Raw genomic sequence first — 24,840 nt, forward strand, 5'->3', positions numbered from 1 at the left:
TCGCATTCATTTGTTTCTAAAAGCAGGCTTTTTACATGCTTTCTTAGTAATGAAACGTGTCGGAAAGTAGATATAGTGCTCAACAAATATGACAGGAACAGAGGCAGTGACCGATACAACTAGGTATGTTCTAATTAAGTATAAACAGTTCTTTCAGGCAATCAAGCAGGTTAATGAATTATCTTTGAATGTTACAAGGACCCCTGAAGAAACCAAATCTTCACCACCTCTACAGCGTTCAAAACCTAAAAAAATTTAAATAAAATCAATTAAGAAAATGTGTTAATATGTTCTCCAAAGAAAAACAACTTGTCAATAGAATGAAAAAGCAAGTAAAAGGAACTGATCGATGTCAGGACAAATGCCAGCAAATGAAATAAAAAGATTTTATTTTGAAAATCAAGAGATGGTGGTTATCTCATGCTACAGTATCAGAAATCTGATTAGCTTAGGAAAAAATCATTAAGTTAGAACATGGACAAATTCAACTCTATAACTATTATCTTCTTCCTCTGTTTAGCACAAGGGGAAAACAGTTCCCGTAAACAATGAACTTTCTCAATACCAGAGAAAGGAAGTGATTGTCCAAGTAACTGTGATATGTGAAAGAAACAGTGAAAACAAATCCATTAAATATAAATCTATAAAGCTAACTCTGTCATAAAAACTTCACAAGTGCCTCCAGTGTTATTAAAACCCCAAAGAAGCCCAAGCAGCAAGCTCACTCCACACAGTCACCTGCTCAATTCCAAAGTACTTATTTACCTACAAAATCAAATGGAATTTTAAGTGTCTAGAATCTTAAGTTGGTTTTTATAAAAACCTTTTCCTCTTCAGACTTAGTCAACCTTATCTCCTCATCAGAATTCACTGTGGTTGCAAGTACACCACAGATTATACCACTGTATATTCACTGCTGCTCAAAAAACATATTACAACTCATAAGATACACTTGCATGAGCTGATAAGAGCTCACAGAAGGCCCATCTGTGTGAAGGAAAATGAAAACAAAAACAAAAGAAGCACCACCAAAGCAGTGCATCAGCCTTCCACATCTGTTTAAGATCAGCCTAAAACACCATAAATCAATTCACTGCATCTTTCCACACTGATACTCTTTTTAAAATGTCCACACAGAAGCTATGAGCTCTGCAAACATCTCACTAGAGATGTTTGACTTGCCCTACAGTCCTCAAAGTTAAAATTTGTTCGCATGCTTCTGTGAGTACCAACTCCAAAGAAGAAGGACATATAGGACAAGCATATTTGATATGCAACCTTAGTAAAAGAACCTATACTCAACTATGAATGGTTTGTGTGGTATACAGTTTCTCTTATAATTAAAAAATACATGGAGGGAGAGAATGAACACTCACCTTTGCCCACAGGCTGTGGCACTGCAAATCCAGGTAGTAGGAAAGGTACTCCAGTGGTAACACCAGCTGGCTTCAACTCATTAACACCATATGTTGTTAAGGAAGTAATCAAATTAACTAAGTCCTTCAAAGCATCCTTAGATTCAGCCTCTTTTGCCTGTTCTAACCTAAAGAAAACAAGTAGCTTATGTTAGCAAAAGTCACTTGAATGACTTTAATCACACATCTCTTCCATTTTTCTTTATTAACTTCGAGAACATGCTTTTATTGCCCTGTACTGGCAATATTTTACATGTTCTCCATTAACATTTCCTACTATTAAGTCAATCCTTAGTAGGACTTAGTACTTATTTCCTGTAGACATTAACTTCATAAATCTTGCTGTGAACCCCAAAATCTGCTAAAAAGAAGCACAGATATTAAAAATTACCTTTACATTCCTCTTACAAACACAAAGCTTATAGGAAAATACGTAGATAGTCTGCCATTAAATAAATCTGCACTTAACCTCCTAGACTACATGTGCCACTTTCACAGTTCATATTTTGTGTTAACAAAGTGGTATCTGTATAGAAACATAAAGCCTAGAAGAGCACAACAAAATATCTTCTTCAGAAATACAGACCCCCCTCTCTGAATGCAAGAGGATAGGAACTGTAACGTCTGATCCTTGTCAGCATTCACTGCTAGCAAGTCAGTCACAACAGACCCTAAAAGAGGCTAGTAAAACAAACTATCCTCCTTTTCTTGGCAAGCCAACATGTGCTCCACCCCAACCCAGAGAAACCCAGATTATTCTCTTCCATCCACATCAACTGTTCACATGTCCCTGGGCTGGGGAGGGCAGCAAGTGGCAGCTGGGGCCAGTGACAGGAATGGTGCAGGCTGTTCTCCACCAACACATCAGCCTGCACAGCACAGCTGGGAACCAGCTGAACAGAATGCCCAATTTTATACAACACATTAAAACACATCTAATTGCATACTAGCCCTTAGTCTCTACAGATCTCAGGAGACAGCCAGAGACCACAATCTCCTATTTGCTCACGCAATGCAAGATGTGTTTTTCTTCCTTGATCAATGACAGTGAGAGCCTTTCGAAGCATTCTGCATCCTGTGCCTTTTCCCCACAGTGAGACGTATGGTTGAACCTTACAGAAGCACGTGGCTCATCTATTTCCATTCCATGAATCCTCTGTACACCCTGCACTTTCACATCATTGAGTTCAAAACATATGCTCTCTTCTTTGTTCCTCACAGGTCTCCAGCAGATTCTTATTAAGTCACCATCTTCACAAGTTAGTCCGTGTTACCAGCTCCCAAGCCTTTCTTCATTGTGGCTGGACTCGCAGCATCTTGCAAACGTACTGCATACCTGAAGAAGTCTCTGTCATTAGTTCTGAGCCACAACACATCCAGGGAGAATGCAGCACTATTGACGATCACTGAACAATGCCCAGGCTTCTCTGAGATGATTGCTTTTTTTGAAACAAAACTATAGTGAATTTCATGTTCGAATCACAACTTAAACAGCATGTGTGTTTTGAACCGTCTTCCATCTCCTCTACAATATACAGATTGCTAGCAAATACAACACGAATTGCTGTGCCTTGTTCATCTTCTCCCAAGTGTTCCCGTGAGGTTCTTAGCAATCAGCTCTCAAACAAGTGAGGATAAGGTATTTCTGTGATTTAACACTGTAATGATGTCAAATGACGAACTGATGTGCTGTGTGATTGTGCTCTCCTTTTTCAGAGACGCACACCCCTACTCTTCTCATACCACTGTCAGGGAATTCCCATTCTTTGGCTGAAAGGGTAAGCAAGCTCACAAGAAAGTCTGCTTAAAACACGTGATGTACAGAGGATCACTGCTGTACTTGACAATGAAATCGCTAATGATAGCATGTTCCCCAAATTCTACCTAACCTCTTGCTGTCAGTTTCTGGAAGACAACCAATTTTATGATGTGTACTGGTGTGTTTCAAGTAATATAATTCATACTCAAAATAACCATTTATACTAGAAGAAAAATAATATAGCATGTATTGTAGCAATTTTGGCACAGAAGGTAATTTATGAATCATTTTAACTGTTATTAAGAATTTCACATGCCATGTCTATGTCTGGTAACCGTAAAAAAAAAAAAAAAAAAAAAAAAAAATAACATCTCAAAGAACATTAAGTTCTAATACTTGGGTACCAAAAGCTAGCAACCTAGCATCCAAAATGAATGGCCAGAAAACCGGTCAGCAATGGAAGCTCATCTCAGTTATGGCTATTACAGCACTACATCTCATCATCTTTGACCCCAGTACATGATAAGGTGCACACTCATCTTTCACTTCAAAGCTGGCATCTGTGTCCTGCATTTGAAAAACACACATGCGTATATCAACAGCAATGCATGCATCTTCAGAACTTCAGAAAAAAATCAGGACATATCTTAGATTTTGCACAAGTAACACAGCAAACATACTTATTTTCTCACTGTGAAAGAATAAGCGACATGTCCTTCATGAAAAAAAATAAAATCATGAGTTGTACTTCAACATTTACTTTTGGTAGGCATCACTATATTCTGTCATGTATTAGCAGGTTAGCAGTCCCTTCCATAAAAAGAACTCAAATTAAAAAAATGTGTATCCACACTGATACCCTAGTAACATGGGAGTTCTCTCCAGCACTCCGTGATGGACAAAATGGTCTCTTCTGCTTATGTACAAAATGATCTCTTCAACACCAAGTAGCATGGACGAACGTTTATGATTTTTCAGTACTTTCAATTTGTTTAAACAAAAAGGAAACAAAACCAAACCCATCAGCTGCAGTGAAAAAATATTTTTGTGAATTCTTAAAAAAAGTAGCACCAGTTGCTTTAAACACCTGCTTTCCTACAACATACAAAAAGATTGAGTAGTAAACAGTACCAATGAATAAAAAGCTAAACAATGTAATTTCATAAGAGGAGGGAAGCACATCATTTTATGTTTTGGTCCTAATGTCTTCCTTGCATAGCAATCTCTAATAATTTATTCAGTCAAATCTATTGACCCATTCTTTAATAGGAACTCTTTTTGGAAAAAGCTCAATCATCTGTCTACATCCCTTCAAGTACTTTTGCATACCTGAGGAGGAGATCACAGAGGAAGTTGTATCCTTGCCATATCCTAAAATCATCCAATAGCGTTTGAGACACATCACTGGAATCTTTGAGAAAACAGGAAAGCCCAGCAAACATCTCAACTATTTCAAGGGGAGAAAGGTCATCAGACTGTTGCATATTCTGAACACATGTGGACAAACATTCTTTTTCTGAAAAGAAATGTGATAGAGAAATTTAGGATTTTACTGACATTAATGATTCTTTTTCTCCATTAGATAATCTTTACCTCAGGTAAGAAGGAGACTGAGAAAGCAAAACCAGATTAAGAAAAAATAATAATAGAAGTTAAATCAGGAGAATCAGCAGAATAAAAAGAAAAATATGAACTGCTATAGTAACTCTAAAGCATCCTATTCCATACTGAAAAACAAAGTTATAGAAAGCACTGAATGGTACTATGGTACTGGTGTTAGGTAAAACTCAACACAGAAGACTTGATATGATGATTTCCTTTGGCTGCTCTTGTCAGCGATTCTTTGGCTGGCATACTTGCTTGCTGAGGAAAACGAGACAACTTGTCTCATTCTGCATCTCTCCCATGGTCCACCAATACATTCTGAAAAGCTTTCCCAAATCTGAACTCATATTTCAGGATGCAACCCTGTTTCAAAGACACTCCCTTAAATGGCTTCTTATAAATTTCCAACATTTGCCAGAGAAGTGCAAGTATCTCCAGCTAGGCCAATTACAAAAGGTCCCAGAAGATCATGTCAAAACATGAGATAATGAAAGGATGTTCCTTTGATGGGATAAAAAGCCTTAATTTTTTTCTTGAGTACATAACAAACCTCCCTGTACATGTTATCATCTCTTAAGTCAGGTTCATTTTTATCAAGAAGTGAGGGGTCATGCTGAGTGGTTTTTAAGATTTTCACTTATTTACATTATAAAGAATTTAGAGTATCTTTTGATATGCCACCCCATGTCTTTGTGGACCAAAGCAATAGGAAGCAACAATGGTAGCAGTTGCCATACATTAAATGACAGAGTCAGGATTGGGTTATTTTATTTGTTGTACTTTATAACCTTTCAAATATATATGTACACCTTCATTATAAAGTCATCAGAAGGCTGCTACAGATATATGTAAAATAACCATCACCTTTAAAATCCAATTTGAAAGTATTTAACTGATGCCTATTTTGTGCTTTTAAGAGATACTGTACATTCACTTCTTTCTTACTGGAATTAGAAAGATGCTGCTAGGGCAAGAAAATCCACAAACTAAAATTTTCTGCCTAATATGTGGAGGCATGGTGCCGTATTTCATAAACTGACAAAAAGTTTTTGTGGAACTTTGTAAAAACTTGCTTTCCAGGGTGTGGGGAAATAGTGGTTTGGTTCTTTCTTTTTTTTTTTTTTTTTGTCACCAATAATGCTGTACCCCTAAAATTTGTAATAAGGCTGTTAGCTCATTTAAATAAACATTCCATTTTAAAAAGGACTTATGCATTTAGATGGTGCTACAATCTGGAAGTCCTAAATACATCAGAAATATATTATACCTAATTTCACATGTCAAATTCCAAATGCCTAAACACACAACACAGCTTTAAACAGCTGCAACAACAGTATTTTCAATAACATATTTCTTCACAAAGCTCTTTCCATGGATACTATCCTCTCTGACAACAGTTGTCATCTTGCTTTGTTTTCACAAATCCTTTACTACTAACCCACATGGCAGTAGCCCTTCCTATACAAATGACAAACAGAACCTTGTGAAGATCTATTGTAAGTAAAGCATTCCTTAAGTTATCTTCCAAAACCTCTCACCACCTTCAGTTTCCATGTTCCAGACAGGATAATATTTGTCTCAATAGTGAACCTGAATGAGTCTGGCTGATTTAGTCTATTGGTGGCCGTCGCACTGGTGGCACCAGTACTTAGAGACAACTTCTGCTGGGCAAAGGACTGGGGCACTGCTGATCCAAGGCAGAAGGCTCTAGGGACAACAGCCTTTAGTTGGGAACCCCACAGGGAAGCTGGGCTGGACCATGGGGCAGGGCACAGGCAGGCTGTTCCAATACACCATCAGTAAGCACGTGGGGGCTCATGCTCAGGTGCTGCTGTGCCCACACACCAAGCTCCCTTAAGCATTTGCTACTACCTGCATTACCCAGGTTTTGCTCTTGTTGAATATTTTAACTGTGTATCCATCTGACCTGGTCTCTTCCTGGAGAAGCAAATGTCTGTGAGAAAGAACATTATCTCTGCAATCTTCCAGATTAGCTCTCCCTGGTAAGCATAACACACCAGTATTTACTACAAGGCTACTGCAGAAGCCTACTACGTGGGCTTCTGGATAGCTCAAAATGCATCAGAAGAATGCATGGAGCTGGCTCCTCTTCCTGTGGCTTCCTCAGATGTCCCGACACTTGAATTGCCAGCCAGAGCATTACCTAAACAAGCAGTCATACATGAGGCACTGCTAGCTTACCTTGCCACTGCAAGGGACTGCTGCTGCTAATCCAAACAAGACAGGAAAAAACATCTTCCCCTTAAGGGGGAAGCAAAAAATGACAGACCTATCCATCTGCCCAATGACTGCTTTTCAATACAAATATTTACTGAAGATGCCCAAATAATAGCAAGAATTAGACAGAAAGCACATCCTTTTTTTGTCATCGTAAGCTCTACAGCAAAACATTAGGGGAAGCACTGTTGTTCAGTGTTCATTTGACATGTGGATGAAGTAGACTCAACTGCAAATACAGGTGTTTTGAAATCTTACATGCATGTAAACACTTACATAGCCAAACAAAGAGCCTGTAAGGTTTCCTTGATCTGTTATTTTCATGCCTATTTTGTAACTACAAGAATAATCAAAGAAAAAAATTATAAATTAATACTGGATAAAGAAACGTACCATGAATGTATTTCACTACATTGACACTAAGGCCATGACGTGATATGGTCATCAGTACTTCCCCTGCACTCTTCCTCCAAGGCAGATTATAGGGAGGGCACCATGAAGTTATTGCACTGAATAAAAGCTGCAGATCATCCTTTTGAGCCAGTTCTTCCGCGGGGGACACATAACTGCACAGTTTTACCAAGATCTGAAACAGGAAGTCATTAAACATCCAATATTAAAATTCTACTATTGGTATTAGTGTTTCTGACTAAACTTAGCAAAACCCAAAACTTTCTTCCATTTAGCATGCATGTTAAGAGCAGCAATGTATATCCCTCTACATTGTTTCTCAATTTTAAATTCCATACAAGCTTATTTAACAAATGGATATTTCAGGTCTTGATTCTGTTAAAAATGACTAGAAAAGCATTAGCAGAAGAGTTCAAATAAATCTCTCAGGCTGACACATCATGCTTGTTTGGGTACCAGGATATTCCTTTCTTCCAGAACCTTATTTTTCGCTGATTCAGATGTTCAAATCCTGCAGCAGGGCAATGGTTATGAGAAAAAAACCGTTAAACTCCTTCCTCCTGCAGGTAAGCTAATTGATGAGTTATTGGCAGATAAACAGCCATACCTTCTCGGCCAAATGAAAACAGCTAAAAAAACATAGCAGAAAATGCTACAGCAATGCTATAGCACTACCTGAATGTCTGTCACCTGAATTTGAACTGACAAGTTACCTTAATTAGGAAAAAATGCAGTTATGCAGCCAAAGCTGCTACGCTGTGCTCCCTTCTGTGTGTGTTCTGAAGACACTTGATGTCACAGAATCATTACGGTTGGAAGACACCTTAAATATCACCTTGGCCAACCAGCACAAAAGTCCATTTTCTATCTCCTGTGGGAAGCTGAGGCTCTCTCCCAGAAAACCATAAGAATATTTCGTAAAATTGCCTGCATCTAGAGGACATTTATACGTTAAATCAAAGTAAAAGCAGAGCCCAGGAGATATGTGAAATCTCACCTGTTCCAGCTAACTCATTTGAGAACACCACCTGATGGCCCTCAATGAGGGACAAAAAAGAGCAGAGAAGCAGCATATTGTGGGGAACTGTAACTAGTAACTTTCATCAGATGTTTGCTACACAGACACTTCCAGTTTGCACTTGGAAACTGGCAGCATGACTGTCGACCCCTTTCTAAAAGTAACTCTCAGCTCCTTCTAACAGTTTAGTCACAAGAACATATGGAAATTCCTTCACAAGAACTCTACTGGAAGCTTCAGAAAGCAGGAGTCCTTGGTCTCCCTGGCAAATTGAGGGAAAACATCTGGAAAAAAGTCTGAGGGATAACTCTAAGAGGAAATGCAAGCTAAGATGGTTCATTCCCACATTTAAATTACTCATTTCAAAATGTATGGTTTACTCTGTAATTAAACAGAAATAATTACACATTACAATAATTCACAGATTATTAACAGTACTAATCATTTTTACTATGTCTATTTCTATCAATAATGGCCAAAGATACCAAACACTAACACCAGTTTGATTAAAGCAGAGTAATAGCCAACGTGTTGCTCATTTTAAGCAGCTGCATGGAAGAGTTCTATTCATTTTTGTGGATTCTTGCTGAGAACTAAAAAAACACAGGAGAAATGGGAATTCAACTTCAACTGTGCTTTTAAGAAAATCCATCTTACTCTAAGATAGCAGTTTGTGAAGAATCAAGGAAGAGTGATTTCTGGAGATTCCTCAACTTGAAGCACCTCCACTCTTTCTGCAAGTTGTATTTTCAATTTTACCTTGCTTACCTGTACAAAGACTTTCTGTAGTAGTGCTCGGCGCTCTGCAAGAGGTAGCTCATTCTGTGCTCCTCCAACTACCTCAGGCACATGTGGAAGGTCAAAAAACAGATATAGACATTTAACGAGTGTGGAAGGCACAGACATTGTAGTCATGCAGTCCACAGTTTTCTGGGGAGAAAGAAAACATAGCAAAAAACATAGTTCAGCATATTACTATATTTAAAAAAGTCACACTCCTGTAATCAAGTTGACTCAAATGCTGGCATTTTCTTTTTAATACCTTTCCAAGCTGTCCACATGTCAATACAGATTCACCATCTATTCCTGAACGCATATCTAAATAGTGATCTTAAGATAGCATCATCATATATTTATGTGACAATAGCATCTAGCAGCCACAGTTAAGAACAGTCACTGCACATGACAGAAACAAAAACTGACAGTCCTTGTCAATAGAAACTTACGAATTAATTACAAAACCTTCAGCCAAGCCCTCATTAACCATCTATTCTTTGCAACAGTAGAAATGGGAGTGGGAGGACAGTCCGTCAATTCATGCACTTGCATGGCAAGAAGGTACAAGTAGGTATAAGGAGCATAGCAGAAGAAAATATGAAAGCATCAGTGGGAAGAAAAGGCAAATTGGAGTGGAGGCTGGTGACATACTAAATGCATATAAGATGACGTACTGAATTATAATGGCAAATTAGAGCAGAAAGAATAAACCACACAGCTGTTCAGTACATTGCCACAGAACGGCTCTCTGATGCAGTGTCGTGGTTCCGCTCGAGTGGGCAGTCGAGCTCCACCACAGCCGCTCTCTCACTCCCCCTCCTCAAAGAGGAATGGGGAGAAAATATGTGAAAAGGGCTCAAGGATTGAGATAAGGACAAGAAAATCACGCAATAATTATTGTAACGGGCAAAACAGACTCGGCATAAGGAGATAGTAAGATTTATTGCCTACAACTAACAAGCGAGAGAAGTGAGAAAACAAAGGAAAAAAAAAAACAAAAGCACCTTCCCCCCCCCCCATCCACCCTCTTCCACCTCCTCCCCCCGAGCGGCGCAGGGGAACGGGGAATGGGGGTTATGGTCAGTCTACAGCACTTCTTCTCTGCCGCTCCTTCTCGGTCACTCTTGTCCCCTGTGCTGTGGGGTCCCACCCACGGGATGCAGTCCTTGATGAACTGATCCGGCGTGGGCTTCCCACAGGCAGCAGCTCTTCCAGAACTGCTCCAGATATGGGTCTGTACCACAGGGTCCATCCCTCAGGAGAAAACTGCTCCAACCTGGCTCCCCTACGGGCAGCAGCTCCTGCCGGGTCACCTGCTCCTGCGTGGGCTCCTCTCCACGGGCTACAGGTCCGGCCCGGAATCTGCTCTGGCAGGGATCTTCCACAGGCGGCAGCCTCCGTCGGTGCAGGGCCACCTGCTCCACCGTGGTCTCCTCCACGGGCTGCAGCGCAGAACCCTGCTCCACCGTGGTACTCCATGGGCTGCAGGGGGACATCCTGCTTCACCATGGTCCTCACCACAGGCCGCAGGGGACTTCTGCTCCAGCGCCTGGAGCACCTCTCCCCCTCCTTCTACTCTGACCTTGGTGCTGTTCCTCACTCCCTTGACTCTCCCGGCTGCTGTCTGGCGCAGCGTTTTTTTTTCCCTGTCTTAAACATGCTCTCACAGAGGCGCAAAACAACATCGCTTATTGGCTCGGATCTGGAAAACAATGGGGCCCTTCCCAAACATGGGGCAGCTTCTAGATCTTTCTCACAGAAACCACCCCTATGGCTCCCTGCTACCAAAACCTTGCCACGTAAACCCACTACATGCAGGCAGGGGGGAACCAAAAACAGAGGCAGTAAATGTTCATAATATCATCCGCTTGTCACTGCTATTGTCTTCATTTTCCTGCAATGCCTCCTACACAAATGGGGAGCCCAAGTATTGAGACCGAGGGATTTAGGAGCTGTGTGTGACATACCTCAGAGGCCAAGCAGCAGCATGCACAAGAAGCATTTGGGGAACAGTAATAATTGTCTGTGTAATTCAAAAGAACATTCTAAATTCATGTTCCAAAAGAATGATTTTTAGGCAACTGAAACCACGAGGAGCTAAAGCAGAAGTTCTGTGGCAGTGTAACAGAACAGGGCCTTAGCACAGAAAGCAAAAGGTAGTTAGAACATATTTTAGTGTGTGTTCTCAGAGTTTATGACTGTGGTTCTTCCGTCTTTGACCCCACAACTTTTTTTAAGCCTTGTTAAGACTAACCTGTCCCGATGAAGCTAATAAATTAATTGTGGTGAGCAGCATCCAACCTCTACTTGCTTCTTCACTTTGGTTGACCTCCAGAAACTGGACAATGGCACGACTTGCAGCCTCTGCAGTGGGCAAAAAGAAACAGAAATTCAATTTCAACGTCTGCAATATGCAAAACATCTTGTCAACAGTCCATATTCTAAGCAAGAAATCAGCTCTGCAGCACTGCTTGGAGAACGGAAAAATAAATAAATAAAAAATAAAAGGACTACGTTCAGGCCTATAGCCTCCTGACACACATTTCATTCTTCCACACGCACTTGTCTTTGAAGTTACAAGGCTGCTAAAAGTACATTTTTTGGTTTCATCTCGTAAACCACTAGACAGGTTGTGCAACAGCACGCAGCAACTTGTCTTTAAGTATTTTGGCTTTACCAACACAATGTACTCTGTTCCAAGCGTCTTAAGTCAGCACCACTTTGGGGGGGTTGGTGAGAAAATCTTATATTCAATTTATGGAAAAAAAACAACACTGAAAGAACAGTATGGAGGATAATAGAAAAGGATTGAAGGGAAGATGAAGAATAACAGAAGGAATAAAAAACAGAACAAAAACGAAAAATAAGACTAAGACCAACAATTACCGTATCCCCATCTTACTTTTTTGTTTTTTTTTTAAATTAAGATGAAAATGCTAAAAACTTATGGCTGATTTTATGCAGATGGGACCACTTTCAGAATCAGCAGCCTTTCCATATCAATGAAAGACAAAAATAAGTGTTCTGCCTATGAAACAAATTATCAACACCAATAAAAATGTACAACTACAAACACGAATAAAAATGAAGAAAAAATGAAATCCTAACACATTGCTGTCTAAATACACGTTAAGATATCTGTAATGCCCGCCATAAGGACTGCCCATCATGCTTAAAGAAAATTTAAAATCATTTTTCATTAATAACTCCACATCAATCATCTTCAATGCTTCCTGTGTCAATCACAACAGAAAAAGAAGGTACATAATATTGTTTAAGAGCGGTGATAATGGAATTACAAAACAAGAAATAAATCTGCAATTGAAGAACCACCCATTTTTCTTCTTATTTTGTCTGCTTCGTCCACTGCAGATTTCCCACAATAGACTGGTGCACGAGTTTCTTCTAATGTAAATACATTTTATATGGCAAAGTACTTATCAAACTTTGAACATGGAACACTACAGAGATAATTTTCTGGAGAATCACATTTGCAAGCCTATGAACTAGCTGGTCCTAAAAGGCTTCTACTATTGTTGGATTTACATTTGTAACTGAAGTGTTACACAAAAGAGGCTAATACCTTTCAGGATCAAAGCCATCAGCTCCTACATCCATCAGTGAATTGATGGAATGAAAACCAGTGTGTGAAGAAACACTTGTATTAACAGAAGCACTTGGATCATTCACCAGGACCCAACATGGGAAAGACAAGGACAAGCAGGAGCTTGCTCAGCAGAGGGCCACCAAGATGTGGAAGCTGGAGCACAGGCCCAGTGAGAAGAGGCTGAGAAACTGGGGCTAGTTCAGCAGAAAAAGAGGCAGCCCCAGCATCACCCAGCAGGGAAGCTATGGAAAACCTGCAACTAGGCCCTTCGCAGCAGGAGACACGTTGCTTCAGCCAAACTGGGAGAGGCTCAGGCTGCCCTACGGAGCCTCTTCCCTGCTGCATACAGCCTGGCACTGGGACAGGGCCCTGCAAGGCTGCGCTGTCTCTGCCCTTGAAGGTTTTCAAGGCCTGACCAGATGGAGGCCTGCACAGCACAGCCCCTTCTAACAGCTGGCCTGGCTGCAAGCAGCAGGGGGCCAGAGACCCCTAAGGTTCTTTCCAACACTTGGTCCTCTGCAATTTCCTCTTTTACAGCAGAAAGTCTAAATGATGTCTCATTCAGAAAGATTTAACATCAACTGTACTGGCATCGGTTTCATTTCCTTCTGGTGCAAATAACATGCATTTTTCCCTAAAATCTGGAAAAAAAAAAAAAAAAAACATATAATCATGTTCCTAGAAGAACACACAGTGAAAGAATGATTGAAGGCAAAAATGAACACTTGTTTCATGTTTATAATGGCTATTTTCCAAGTTTGTTTTGCAACCTTACTGGCTTACTTTTGTTTTTTATACAAACCACTGGGTTTTCTAAGTCTGGTATAAAATAAGAGGAGGCACCTAGTAAATCCCCTGCATGAGACTGACCTAAATAAAAACAGCCTAGAATTTGTTCCATCTTGCTATTTCAGCCTTCAGAACTGTATCGCAGAAATGCAGGCGCACGAGCTGCCCAACGTGCCAACCTGCAGTACTGCCTGGGGAAGCAGTTTGTTTTCTAAAAGTCAGTCCGCAAAACTGGCTGGATAGTTGGGTACAAATAGACAAACTTAGAAAGCGCATTGGAGGTGCCACAGCTATATTTCCCACATCTAAGGTCTACCTTAGACGCCAGAATTAATGACAAAAGCCACTTTCCAAAATTCTCAGGGTCAACCGTGCCCAAAGCACATGCTGCTTCTGCAGTGGCAGTGCCCCACCACATCTGACCAGGAACGATGTGAGAGACCCATTCCTTTTCTACCTGTTCTCTTTTGACCTGAATACAGATAGAGTTATAGAGTTAGGCCACCAGTCTCTGCTTAGGGACTGATATAAAGCAAACAGGGTACAAACAGTCTCCTTAGGGCATGGTTTTCACAAACCACCAAGGCTTGTGGGCTCCTTTGGTATCTTTTAAAGTGAGACTGAGAGGTTAAGTATATGCTTCTTTAAGAGTTGTCATGCTACTGACATCCTCAATGGCATAGCAGTCAAACACTATAAATAGGTGCTTCAAAACTGTCGGACTTAATTAAGCACTGCCTAAAACACAGATGGCATTATGAGCACAGGAAGGAATTCTCTTGTCATCTGCTCTGAGCAAATTTGATAGCACTACCATTCATTTTTCTTGTAAGCACTAGCCTTATTTAGTTTCTTTGGAATTTTTCCTTGTTTTCAAGTGCTCAAGAAATCCTTTCGATATAATATCCTCTGTGACTGGCCCAGATGTCCTTAGTCCTTCACCTCCTGCAGAAGCAATGATGAAATCCAGCATTATGGATGTGATAACTATTAGAAACAGCAAATGAGCAAAGAGACAAAGAACTATAAGGTAATATCTATATACATCTATCTTAATAAGTCTGCAAGCATGCACGTGTAACATGGCTAGTGCCATACTAAGATCTTTCAACATTGATTATGTAAATAAGGAAGAGAGGCTTTGTAGAAACACAACAGCAGAAGGCTGTTCATACAGAAGAGATAGAGATGCTTTGTGTCCTGGATTTCAGAAAAGCAGCAAATGGAAAGCTACAGAATATAACCTATTCAGATCATTAGCATAAAGCAGCACTGCATTACAGGCAACGTTACTGCCTATAAACATAGCAGTAAGGACAAATCCAGCATTTAGTTAGATATTCTACTACAGTAGACAGAATTGTGTCATTGTACTTCTATGTAGTGTATTGTTATCTTAAGTAGGATATTATGGGCAAAAGTCCAGGTAAGACTGATGGGAAAGATATCTGTGTATACACCAAAAAGCATGTGTGCGTGTGGGCAGGGGGCACAAGCCTTCTCTACACAAGCCTCCAAGAAGTCTCAACTACTGTGCATGGAGAATACCTGGAAACACAGACAGATACCTGGAGTTAGAGGAAAATAATAGTTTCAATTGTCATGCTAGTAAAAGGAACGCCTACCAAAACCAAAATGGAAAGATGCCTTTGTTTAATCAGGAGCAGTGCTGTCATCACAAACAGCAGATACGAAGGGGCTGATGCCTTTGCCATGATACAGAACAGGAGGAATGCTGAGCAAAAGATAAACAACTCAACTGTGCCAGCATTTAGCCTCACTAAACCAGCTGATAAAAGAACAAGCTTTCTAGGATGTCTTGGAAAGGCACTGTATGGCACTACACTTGCCTCACATAAGGTCTGATAAATAGCATCTAAGATTAATTCCAGGTTAATAGAAAGTAACAAGATTCGGCAGCCATTGGTCAAGAATCACTCCTCAATGCTAACTGATCAGACTCTGCTTCCCCTTTGGAGCCACTTCACTAAATTCAAAATAGAAAGCTGTGTGAAGATAAGTCACCTACAGCGCAAGGGAAAAGAAATAACAGCGAAGAAAATAAACATGGCCACAACAGGCTAGATCACTTCTAACCTCCTCTCCTCTCCATACACAAACAGTTACCTAACATACCACAAATTCAGGAAGCAGCCCCCAGCTCCACTGTTCTTCAGTGATAAACATCCCCAACTCTTCAAAGAGAGGCAAACATTGCAAACAATGCTATCAACAAAACTTCAGACTCCCATGTGGGAGGAGCATGAAAGGCCACTGGTATAAGATGAGCTTTCTTAAACTACCACGTTTATCTTCTACCAAATGCAAGATGCACTCGAATGACACAACACACAAAGAAATAAATCTAACGTTTGCCAAATTAAAATAAATATGAAAATAGTTCTGCTGATAGGAATAGAGGTTAACTGCAATAAAAATACAAAATAAAGGCATAGTTGATAAATTAATGGAATTTAAAAATGAAAAATAAAGGCAGATATTGTCAGAGGCTGAATATAAACCACTGACGTGTTTTTCTGCAATGGTTAAATATTATGATGAATATTATCAGATTGGCATCCCAATGTGTTTTTTTAACTGAGATAATGGTAGTCTTTAAGCATACTTGTTAGAGAAATGGCTAAAGAGGTTAAAATATTTTTCACTGGCTACGCAGTATAATTAAAATGGCGGGGGGGGGGGAAATAACAATCACACAGTATAAATAATACATGAAAAAGTTACTTCTGAAGGGAAGGAGGATTATTTGAACAGTCTAGAGGCATGGTGAGATAAGCAGATTTAGCGTGACATAGTAAATATCATGACAGATTCACATAGAGCATTCCAAATATAGAATGAAACTTGACTAATATGAAGAAAGTAAGACAAAACAAAATTGAATTTAAAAGCTGCCTAAAACAATGTTGTACACAGAGCAGCATGCATATCGAATCATTAAAAAAAAAAAAAAAACTTTTGAAATTGTCCTTAACAATTGAAGTTAAGTTGAAGTTAAGTTGAAGTGTTCCAGCCCTACAATGAACCCTTTTCTCATTCTTCTATTTTACACCCTTCTGTGCACGTTTCACAGGTTTTCCCCACAACCACTTACATTCTGACAGGGGAAGCACTTCTCAGACTCCAGATTTCTCTTCAGTCCAGGAACCATCCTGCGACAACCAAACATTTATATTCCCTGAACACGTTAAATAACAGGAGTTCTCAGTATGTATTTTGGTGTATTTCAGATGCAGACAACGTAGGACTGACTCAGAAACCAGTTTTAGAAAACATGCAAGAAACATTCCAAGGTATCAAATCCCATGTCTGCACGCCTTCCAGTGCTGAAACATGAGCAGCTGTTATCAGTCAAAGAGTATGGTACACTCTTATACTTGCCCCATTTCATGCTGTGTGTCTGAGCATCCACAACTGATGGCAGTCAGGAACACCACACCATGTTTCCCAGATTCACAGTTTGAGCTGGGGATGACAGCTCTATGCCATGATAAACGCATCAGTATCTAGAATCTCTCGGGTAGCAGGTTCAGGCATCCACTGAGACAAGAACCCGAGAAGTGCCGGGCCACTCAGCCCATGCTGCAGGGAGCAGCTCTGCCCGGCCCATGCACAGCCACCTCCATGCAGGGGATGGAGGGAACCCAGCACCAATGCTGCTGCACACCTCCAGCTTGCACCAAGTCCTGACATCTCTAACAGAGAGATGGCCCAGCCGATTTGCATTGCCATATGCTCACTTTTGCCCTGGTCATAAATTATGATAGGTCAAATACACTAGGGCACACAGCTGAAATATATACAATACACAAGTTCTGTACTTATTTTAACTTGCAGTAGGGGCGAAGAGGAACCACTTCCATCCAAGGTATGTGTTTTGTAAAATATGAAAAAAAAAAAATGAAGTGTTGCTTCCTTGCCAGCATCAGTAGCCAAAGTTGCCATTAGCAGACACATTTATTCTACCAAGATTGCAACAGTCTCTGCACTTTGTTTAAGCACTCTGTCTTTTTCAGCTGAGAGCCAGATGTACTCAATCCCAAAACCAAGGCTTATTGCAGAAGAGACTAAATTAGAAACAGATGAGTTTGACTGTCCATTCTAGCACAGTGCCATCATGATCTTTTGATTAATTTAAACATGAAATAGCATGTACTTGTTGAAAATCTGGCAGCTAAAACTCTCAACAAAATAGAGACAACTATCTTAATTATAACCTTACCATCTTACAAAACAGGCTCGGTATGACAAAGCAAAGGAAACCATCCATGTATCCTCACAGGGACACTACTCAAGTCACCTGCAAGCCATCACTGTTGTACAGCAAACACCTCAATGTGGAAGATACTCTATCAATTTTAATTTCTTCATTTTTCTTACTGCAAGGTTACATTTGCACTAGAGAAACAGTACAGTTGAAACTGTAGTTGAACACTACAATGGCAATATTAAGAGACTGTTTAAGATAGGGTGCTGGTACAGTTTCTACTGAATCATCTCATGCTGTTCTAAGAAAACCACTACTGTTTGTCAGGAACAACTAAGACGTGTCCATGATGGCAGGCATTCACATAGCTGCTAGCATAAATATTAAAAGTCCTGATAAAAAGTTGTGCTGTGCACTATTATCAAACAGTCAGAAAAAAACAGGTAACATATATAATATCACATTCCCCTCCATAAAGTGCTGACAATAGCATTTACCTCTTCAGAGATAAAAAGCAAACTCGTTTAAATTTCTTGTTTTTTGTTATCTAAAAGGGAAGGTCACTTTTAATAATGATTGCAGGGAAATCTTGTCTCTTAAAAACAGGTTTGGTAATTTCATTTACTTAAAACGCAGCACTTGACACCATCAGGAATTTACACTTGGATACCAACAGAGACATTTCCTGCATAGAGCTGTTAGTGAATTTTTTCACTTATGAAAACTTTCTAGGAGATGTAATTACCTACCCTAGCTATTGAGATGCACTATAATTTTGTTTGGTAGGAAAAAGGCATTCTCAATAGGTAAGCACAATTATTTCATCTCTACCATAAAAAGTACTCTAAAACCCCTAGGTTTTCTGCTTCTGAATACTGTAGGGAACATTTGTCTAGCTCTGAACAGTTTATCATGGAAGTGCACCAACAATGAATGTTAACAGCCTGTTAACTCAATGTTTACAGAGAGCAAAATGCAACTCCCTGGTCTGGCTAAAAATCACAGCACAACTTCAGTACATGGAGCAACACTAAAGCTAAAATAGTTTTATTGACTGAAGTAATAGCAATCCTGATAACCTAAGAAAAATTACTGCTTTCCTTCTAATAAAGCCATTGGTACTCATTGTATGAAATCTTATAGAAGTATCAAACTATCTTTTTAAGTCACTGTGGCTAAGTTTCCTTGTGGGGGAAGTAAAAAAAAAAAAAAAGAAAAATTAAAAAAAGAAAAAAGAAAAAATCCTCAAACACAACAACAAGAAAATTTACCTCCAACATCTGAGACTGCAAGGATTAAAATTGGGCTACCTTGGAGAAGCTAGGTAGAGATATGATTTAAGTACTATCCAAAAATGGTCATTCTTAACAGAATGCAACTGGCAGGCAGAACAGATGTTCCCCAGGAAAAACAGAAGTTCAAACCAACACCACCATTCTGCCTGCTGGACATTCATTTCCCCTAAATACCCCAAAACTGCGTGCTCTTGTTCCCCCATAAAGGACAGGTTTCGTCTACTTTAATCTGTTAGCCATCTGGAATGTTTCCCTGTTGGTCTCTCCACTTAAAATGGAAAAAAATAGAAATAAAACCATTTGTGACTCTTGACTTCAAGCATAATAGTTAGCACAGCCTTTTCTAGCTAACTGTTTCCTTATCTAAATCCACACTGTGAAGCCAGTAGAGAATTTAAAATCACCTAGCAGGCAAAAACTTTATACAGCTCCAAAGACCTCTCCTCTTTCCACATAATAATAATGAGATAATAATAATAATAAAAAGAGAGACAAAGAGGAAAGCCTAAGGCAACATGCCTCCTCACCTCATTGCCCTCTTTCACACAGCTCCCAGCAAGTGGTCAGGGTTCAACACAGAACCAAATCCACCCCTGCCTTTTAATAAACCGAGTGAAACAGAGGCTTAGAAACATTTTCCTGGTGTTGGGGGTGATGGTGCTCATGTGTGGCTCACCATACTTCCACATTTTTTTATTCTCTTCTAGGCCTACAGCTCAGTTAAATGTACTGTTTTAGAACCTTAACATATCTGAAACACAGCATCAAGAGACACCTCATGCAAGATACAGCAGCTGTCCACGTGCTCTTCTGTTTCCTACTATTACAGGACTCAACCTTGCTCACTCCTCTTTGTTTTTGGCGTGTTGTCCTATTGTGGAACTTCACGTTCCAAACTCTGGGCAGGAAAACTCTAGCTGTCTACTTCTCTCTCTCAGCCCAAAGCAAAAGAATGCATGGTCCCTGTGAAGAACTCTATTTCAGTGTATGCACAGTTTTTCTGGATAGCAGCACATCATATTTCCCGGAGAAAGCAGTCTAGGAGGTTTCTGGAGAGCGTGGAAGATAGCTTCCTGACGCAGCTGGTTAGTGAGCCTACCAGGGGTGGCACCCCGCTAGACCTTCTCTTCACAAACAGAGAAGGACTGGTGGAGGATGTGATTGTCGGGAGCTGTCTTGGGCAGAGTGACCACGCAATGGTGGAGTTCACTATTCTTGGTGAGGCCAGGAAGGGGACCAGTAAAACCGCTGTATTGGACTTCCGGAGGGCTGACTTTGAGCTGCTCAGGACACTGGTTGGTGGAGTCCCTTGGGAGGCGGTTCTCAAGGGCAGAGGAGTCCAGGAAGGCTGGGCGCTCTTCAAGAGGGAAATCTTAATGGCACAGGAATGGTCTGTCCCCACGTGCCCAAAGACGAGCTGGCGGAGAAGAAGACCAGCCTGGCTCAACAGAGAATTGTGGCTTGAGCTTAGGAGAAAAAAGAGGGTTTATGATCTTTGGAAAAGTGGGCAGGCCAGTAGGGAGGACTATAAGGATGTTGCGAGGTTGTGTAGGGACAAAATTAAAAGGGCCAAAGCTCATCTGGAGCTCAATCTGGCTACTGCCGTTAAAGAAAACAAAAAATGTTTTTATAAATACATCAACACAAAAAGGAGGACTAGGGAGAATCTCCATCCTTTACTGGATGCAGGGGGAAACTTAGTTACAAGAGATGAGGAAAAGGCGGAGGTGCTTAATGCCTTCTTTGCCTCAGTCTTTAGCGGCAATACCAGTTGTTCTCTGGACACCCAGTACCCTGAGCTGGTGGAAGGGGAGGGGGAGCAGGATGTGGCCCTCACTATCCATGAAGAACTGGTTGGTGACCTGGTACGGCACTTGAATGTGTGCAAGTCGATGGGGCCAGATGGGATCCACCCGAGGCTACTGAGAGAACTGGCAGAGGAGCTGGCCAAGCTGCTTACCATCATTTATCAGCAGTCCTGGCTATCGGGGGAGGTCCCAGTTGACTGGCGGCTAGCAAACGTGATGCCCATCTACAAGAAGGGCCGGAGGACTGACCCGGGAAACTACAGGCCTGTCAGTTTGACCTCAGTGCCAGGGAAGCTCATGGAGCAGATTCTCTTGAGTGTCATCATGCGGCACTTGCAGGGCAAGCAGGCGATCAGGCCCAGTCAGCATGGGTTTATGAAAGGCAGGTCCTGCTTGACGAACATGATCTCCTTCTATGACAAAGTGACGCGCTGGGTGGATGAGGGAAAGGCTGTGGATGTGGTCTACCTTGACTTCAGCAAGGCTTTTGACACCGTCTCCCACAGCATTCTCCTCAAGAAACTGGCTGCTCTTGGCTTGGACTGGCGCACGCTTCGTTGGGTTAGAAACTGGCTGGATAGCCGGGCCCAAAGAGTCGTGGTAAATGGAGTCAAATCCAGTTGGAGGCCAGTCACTAGTGGCGTTCCCCAGGGCTCAGTGCTGGGGCCGGTCCTCTTTAATATCTTCATCAAGGATCTGGACAAGGGCATCGAGTGCACCCTCAGTAAGTTTGCAGATGACACCAAGTTAGGTGTGTGTGTCGATCTGCTTGAGGGTAGGAAGGCTCTGCAGGAGGATCTGGGTAGGCTGCACCGATGGGCTGAGGTCAACTGCATGAAGTTTAACAAGGCCAAGTGCTGGGTCCTCCACCTGGGATGCAATAACCCCAAGCAGAGCTACAGGCTGGGAGATGAGTGGTTGGAGAGCTGCCTGGCAGAGAAGGACCTGGGAGTGATGGTTGATAGTCAGCAGAATATGAGCCAGCAGTGTGCTCAGGTGGCCAAGAAGGCCAACAGCATCCTGGCTTGCATAAGAAACAGTGTGACCAGCAGGGCTAGGGAGGTGATCGTCCCCCTGTACTCGGCTCTGGTGAGGCCGCACCTCGAGTACTGTGTTCAGTTTTGGGCCCCTCGCTACAAGAAGGACATCAAGGTGCTTGAGAGAATCCAGAGAAGGGCAACGAAGCTGGTGAGGGGCCTGGAGAACAAGTCCTACGAGGAGCGGCTGAGGGAGCTGGGCTTGTTCAGCCTGGAAAAAAAGGAGGCTCAGGGGTGACCTTATTGCCCTCTACAGGTACCTTAAAGGAGGCTGTAGCGAGGTGGGGGTTGGTCTGTTCTCCCATGTGCCTGGTGACAGGACGAGGGGGAATGGGCTTAAGTTGCGCTAGGGGAGTTTTAGGTTGGATGTTAGGAAGAACTTCTTTACCGAAAGGGTTGTTAGGCATTGGAATGGGCTGCCCAGGGAAGTGGTGGAGTCACCATCCCTGGAGGTCTTTAAAAGACGTTCAGATGTAGAGGTTAGGGATATGGTTTAGTGGGGACTGTTAGTGTTAGGTCAGAGGTTGGACTCAATGATCTTGAGGTCTCTTTCAACCTAGAAATTCTGTGATTCTGTGATATTCTGACCAATGTGCAATTCACACTGGACATTACACAAACCTCAAACTTGTGCCCCATGCAATACCTGTGGATTTATTTGATGCTCTCCGTCGAATCTCAGTCACCATCAGTCGTGACACTTGAGTAGTAAACTGCAGGAGATCAGAAAATTTTTCTGTCATTGTACTTGGAGGAGCATTTCCAAACACCTAAAACAAGAGGAAAACAGATCAATTAAAAAAAATTGTCCCACTTAAGTGGTTCAATATAAGCTACTACCACCACCTCACTCCCCTGCAGATAATCACTACTGAGATCACATTCTTGTTTTCCTGCTGCATTATTCATCCAGGTACTGCTTCCCACAGTGCATGATGTAAAAACATATTTATAATGGAAATCATGTCAACTTACATGAATGAAGGAGGAAGAGAGCCATGAATTTTCTTGCACGACAAAAAACCTCAAGAGTTGGAAAGAATGAGATTGCACGTAATGGACTAAGGACTAGATTGCACAGTAAATGCTCCCACATGACTTCTGTTTTTAAAAGCAAATGTTTTACTATCTGCTGGACCAAAACATCCTATGGGGTGAACTCCAAGTACAGAGCATGAAACATTCCAGAAGGAACTAGGCAGCAGAACTTCTCTGTTAAGTTTTCCTTGATAAATGGACTATACCAGGAAGCCTCAGAGGTCAGAGCCTTCACATGACCCTATTCTCCTTTCCTGAGATTCTCCTTTAACATAACAGCAGAAGTTAATTACTTGATTTTTTTTTTGATTGTCACTCAATTCTACTAACTTACTCTTTATCATTAAGTATTGATTTGATGATTTAATCATTTACTGAATCACATTTAACAGAGAGAAATTAGTTACCTCTACGGTATTGTGCTAAGTTATAGAATGTGATGTGATCTTGAAAGGAATTGTATAGTTGTTGAGGTAATTCACTTCTCATGCAAGACAGCACACAAAAAGGAGTCTCTGCTCACCTGAGGTAGTCCTTTCACTAAAACGGTCTCAGTAAATGATGTTAGACATTAGCATGATGTTAGACATTAATTATTTAAAGAAACATGAAATGCAAATTCAGTTATCAACACTTGTATCATTGCTGAAAAAGAAGAGTAGCCTCCTGAGCACCTGAATAATCTTAATACTTCTCTGTCTGCTAATTTTTTTCCCCTTTGTGGCTAATTGCATATCCTGCAAGAGGGTCACTGATAAGCCAGGATGTGTACTGGATAACAATTGTTTTAAAATAAACTTTTTTTATTAATACGTTATTCATACCTCTCAGAAAGGGAATGCAATCTACAACAGTAGATTAGGACTCAAACTGCTTCACCCTCTCCTCTTACTCTGAACCACCCAGTGTGCTACTTTTGCAATTGTGCTTCTGACACACTTGACAGAGGTCACTTAGTCTAAAGAACTCCAGGAACATACACAACATTAGAGCCTACAGGGATGCAAGGTAACTGCATCACTGAATTACTTTGGAACCACCAAATTACTGAAAAAAAGTAAAAATTGTAAGAAGCTAGAAGATAGAATGACCTTTGTCTAAGTTTTACTTCTTACTCTCTTCCTTAGTGTCAGTTGCTCTGGCACATTATCGAGCAGACAAAAATATTTTTCCTGCCTACTTGCATTTCAAAGCCATGTTGAAACAGAGCCAGAAACACAAAAATAAACAGTCGCTTTCCTCACTGTAAAAATAGTTTTCACCAGAAACCAAAGTGTTTCTCACATAGGAAAATGCAATTGGCATTATCAATGAAAAAGGCCAATGGGAGCCCAGAGGCTAGAGGTGGGTGGCTGTTTCAGGCCAAGAAACCTACTGCTCACTGCAATTAAAGAGGAAGTAACGTTCCACATGGAGGCAATCCACAGAGCTCCTGTACCTTTCACAAGACTTGCTTGTATAAGCTATGAGAAGTGCAGAGGCTCCGAGGCATGCCTGTTCACCGCTATAACCTAGCTAAGACTAGCCAGACTGGAGCACACATTGGCCGCTATTAGTTTATCTTCCAAGCTCTCATACTCAGACCACAAAAACAGGTGCTTATAGGCCCACAACCTGTCCTAAGCTTCACAAGGTAGTCAACAGTTAACAGGAAACGCACAGAGCTCACAGTTGCACTGAAGCATCTGCATTGTGCATTGGTATAGTCTTCGATTAAAGGCAGTAAAAACACAGAATAGGATATGAAACGTTTTACCATTGAGTTATCTTTTTAACCACCAAAAGCATGGTTCTTCCAAGAAAAACTAAACAGCT

At 41.1% G+C, this 24,840-nt stretch overlaps 1 protein-coding gene across 6 annotated transcripts in view; it reads right to left on the bottom strand.

Annotated features, from left to right (window-relative positions):
• Window positions 1-24,840, bottom strand: part of WDFY3 (WD repeat and FYVE domain containing 3) — a 190,932-nt gene that overhangs the window by 105,138 nt on the left and 60,954 nt on the right. For all 6 annotated transcript variants that reach the window (XM_084286230.1, XM_084286228.1, XM_084286227.1 and 3 more), the window contains 6 exons: window positions 22,634-22,757; window positions 11,478-11,587; window positions 9,215-9,376; window positions 7,411-7,603; window positions 4,504-4,690; window positions 1,377-1,543 (listed from right to left, as the gene is read on the bottom strand). In XM_084286230.1, coding sequence (XP_084142356.1) covers window positions 1,377-1,543; window positions 4,504-4,690; window positions 7,411-7,603; window positions 9,215-9,376; window positions 11,478-11,587; window positions 22,634-22,757 — 943 coding nt within the window. The remainder of the gene's footprint in view (window positions 1-1,376; window positions 1,544-4,503; window positions 4,691-7,410; window positions 7,604-9,214; window positions 9,377-11,477; window positions 11,588-22,633; window positions 22,758-24,840) is intronic.

This window comes from Netta rufina (assembly GCF_964035555.1).
Source record: "Netta rufina genome assembly, chromosome: 4".
Taxonomy (NCBI): domain Eukaryota; kingdom Metazoa; phylum Chordata; class Aves; order Anseriformes; family Anatidae; genus Netta; species Netta rufina.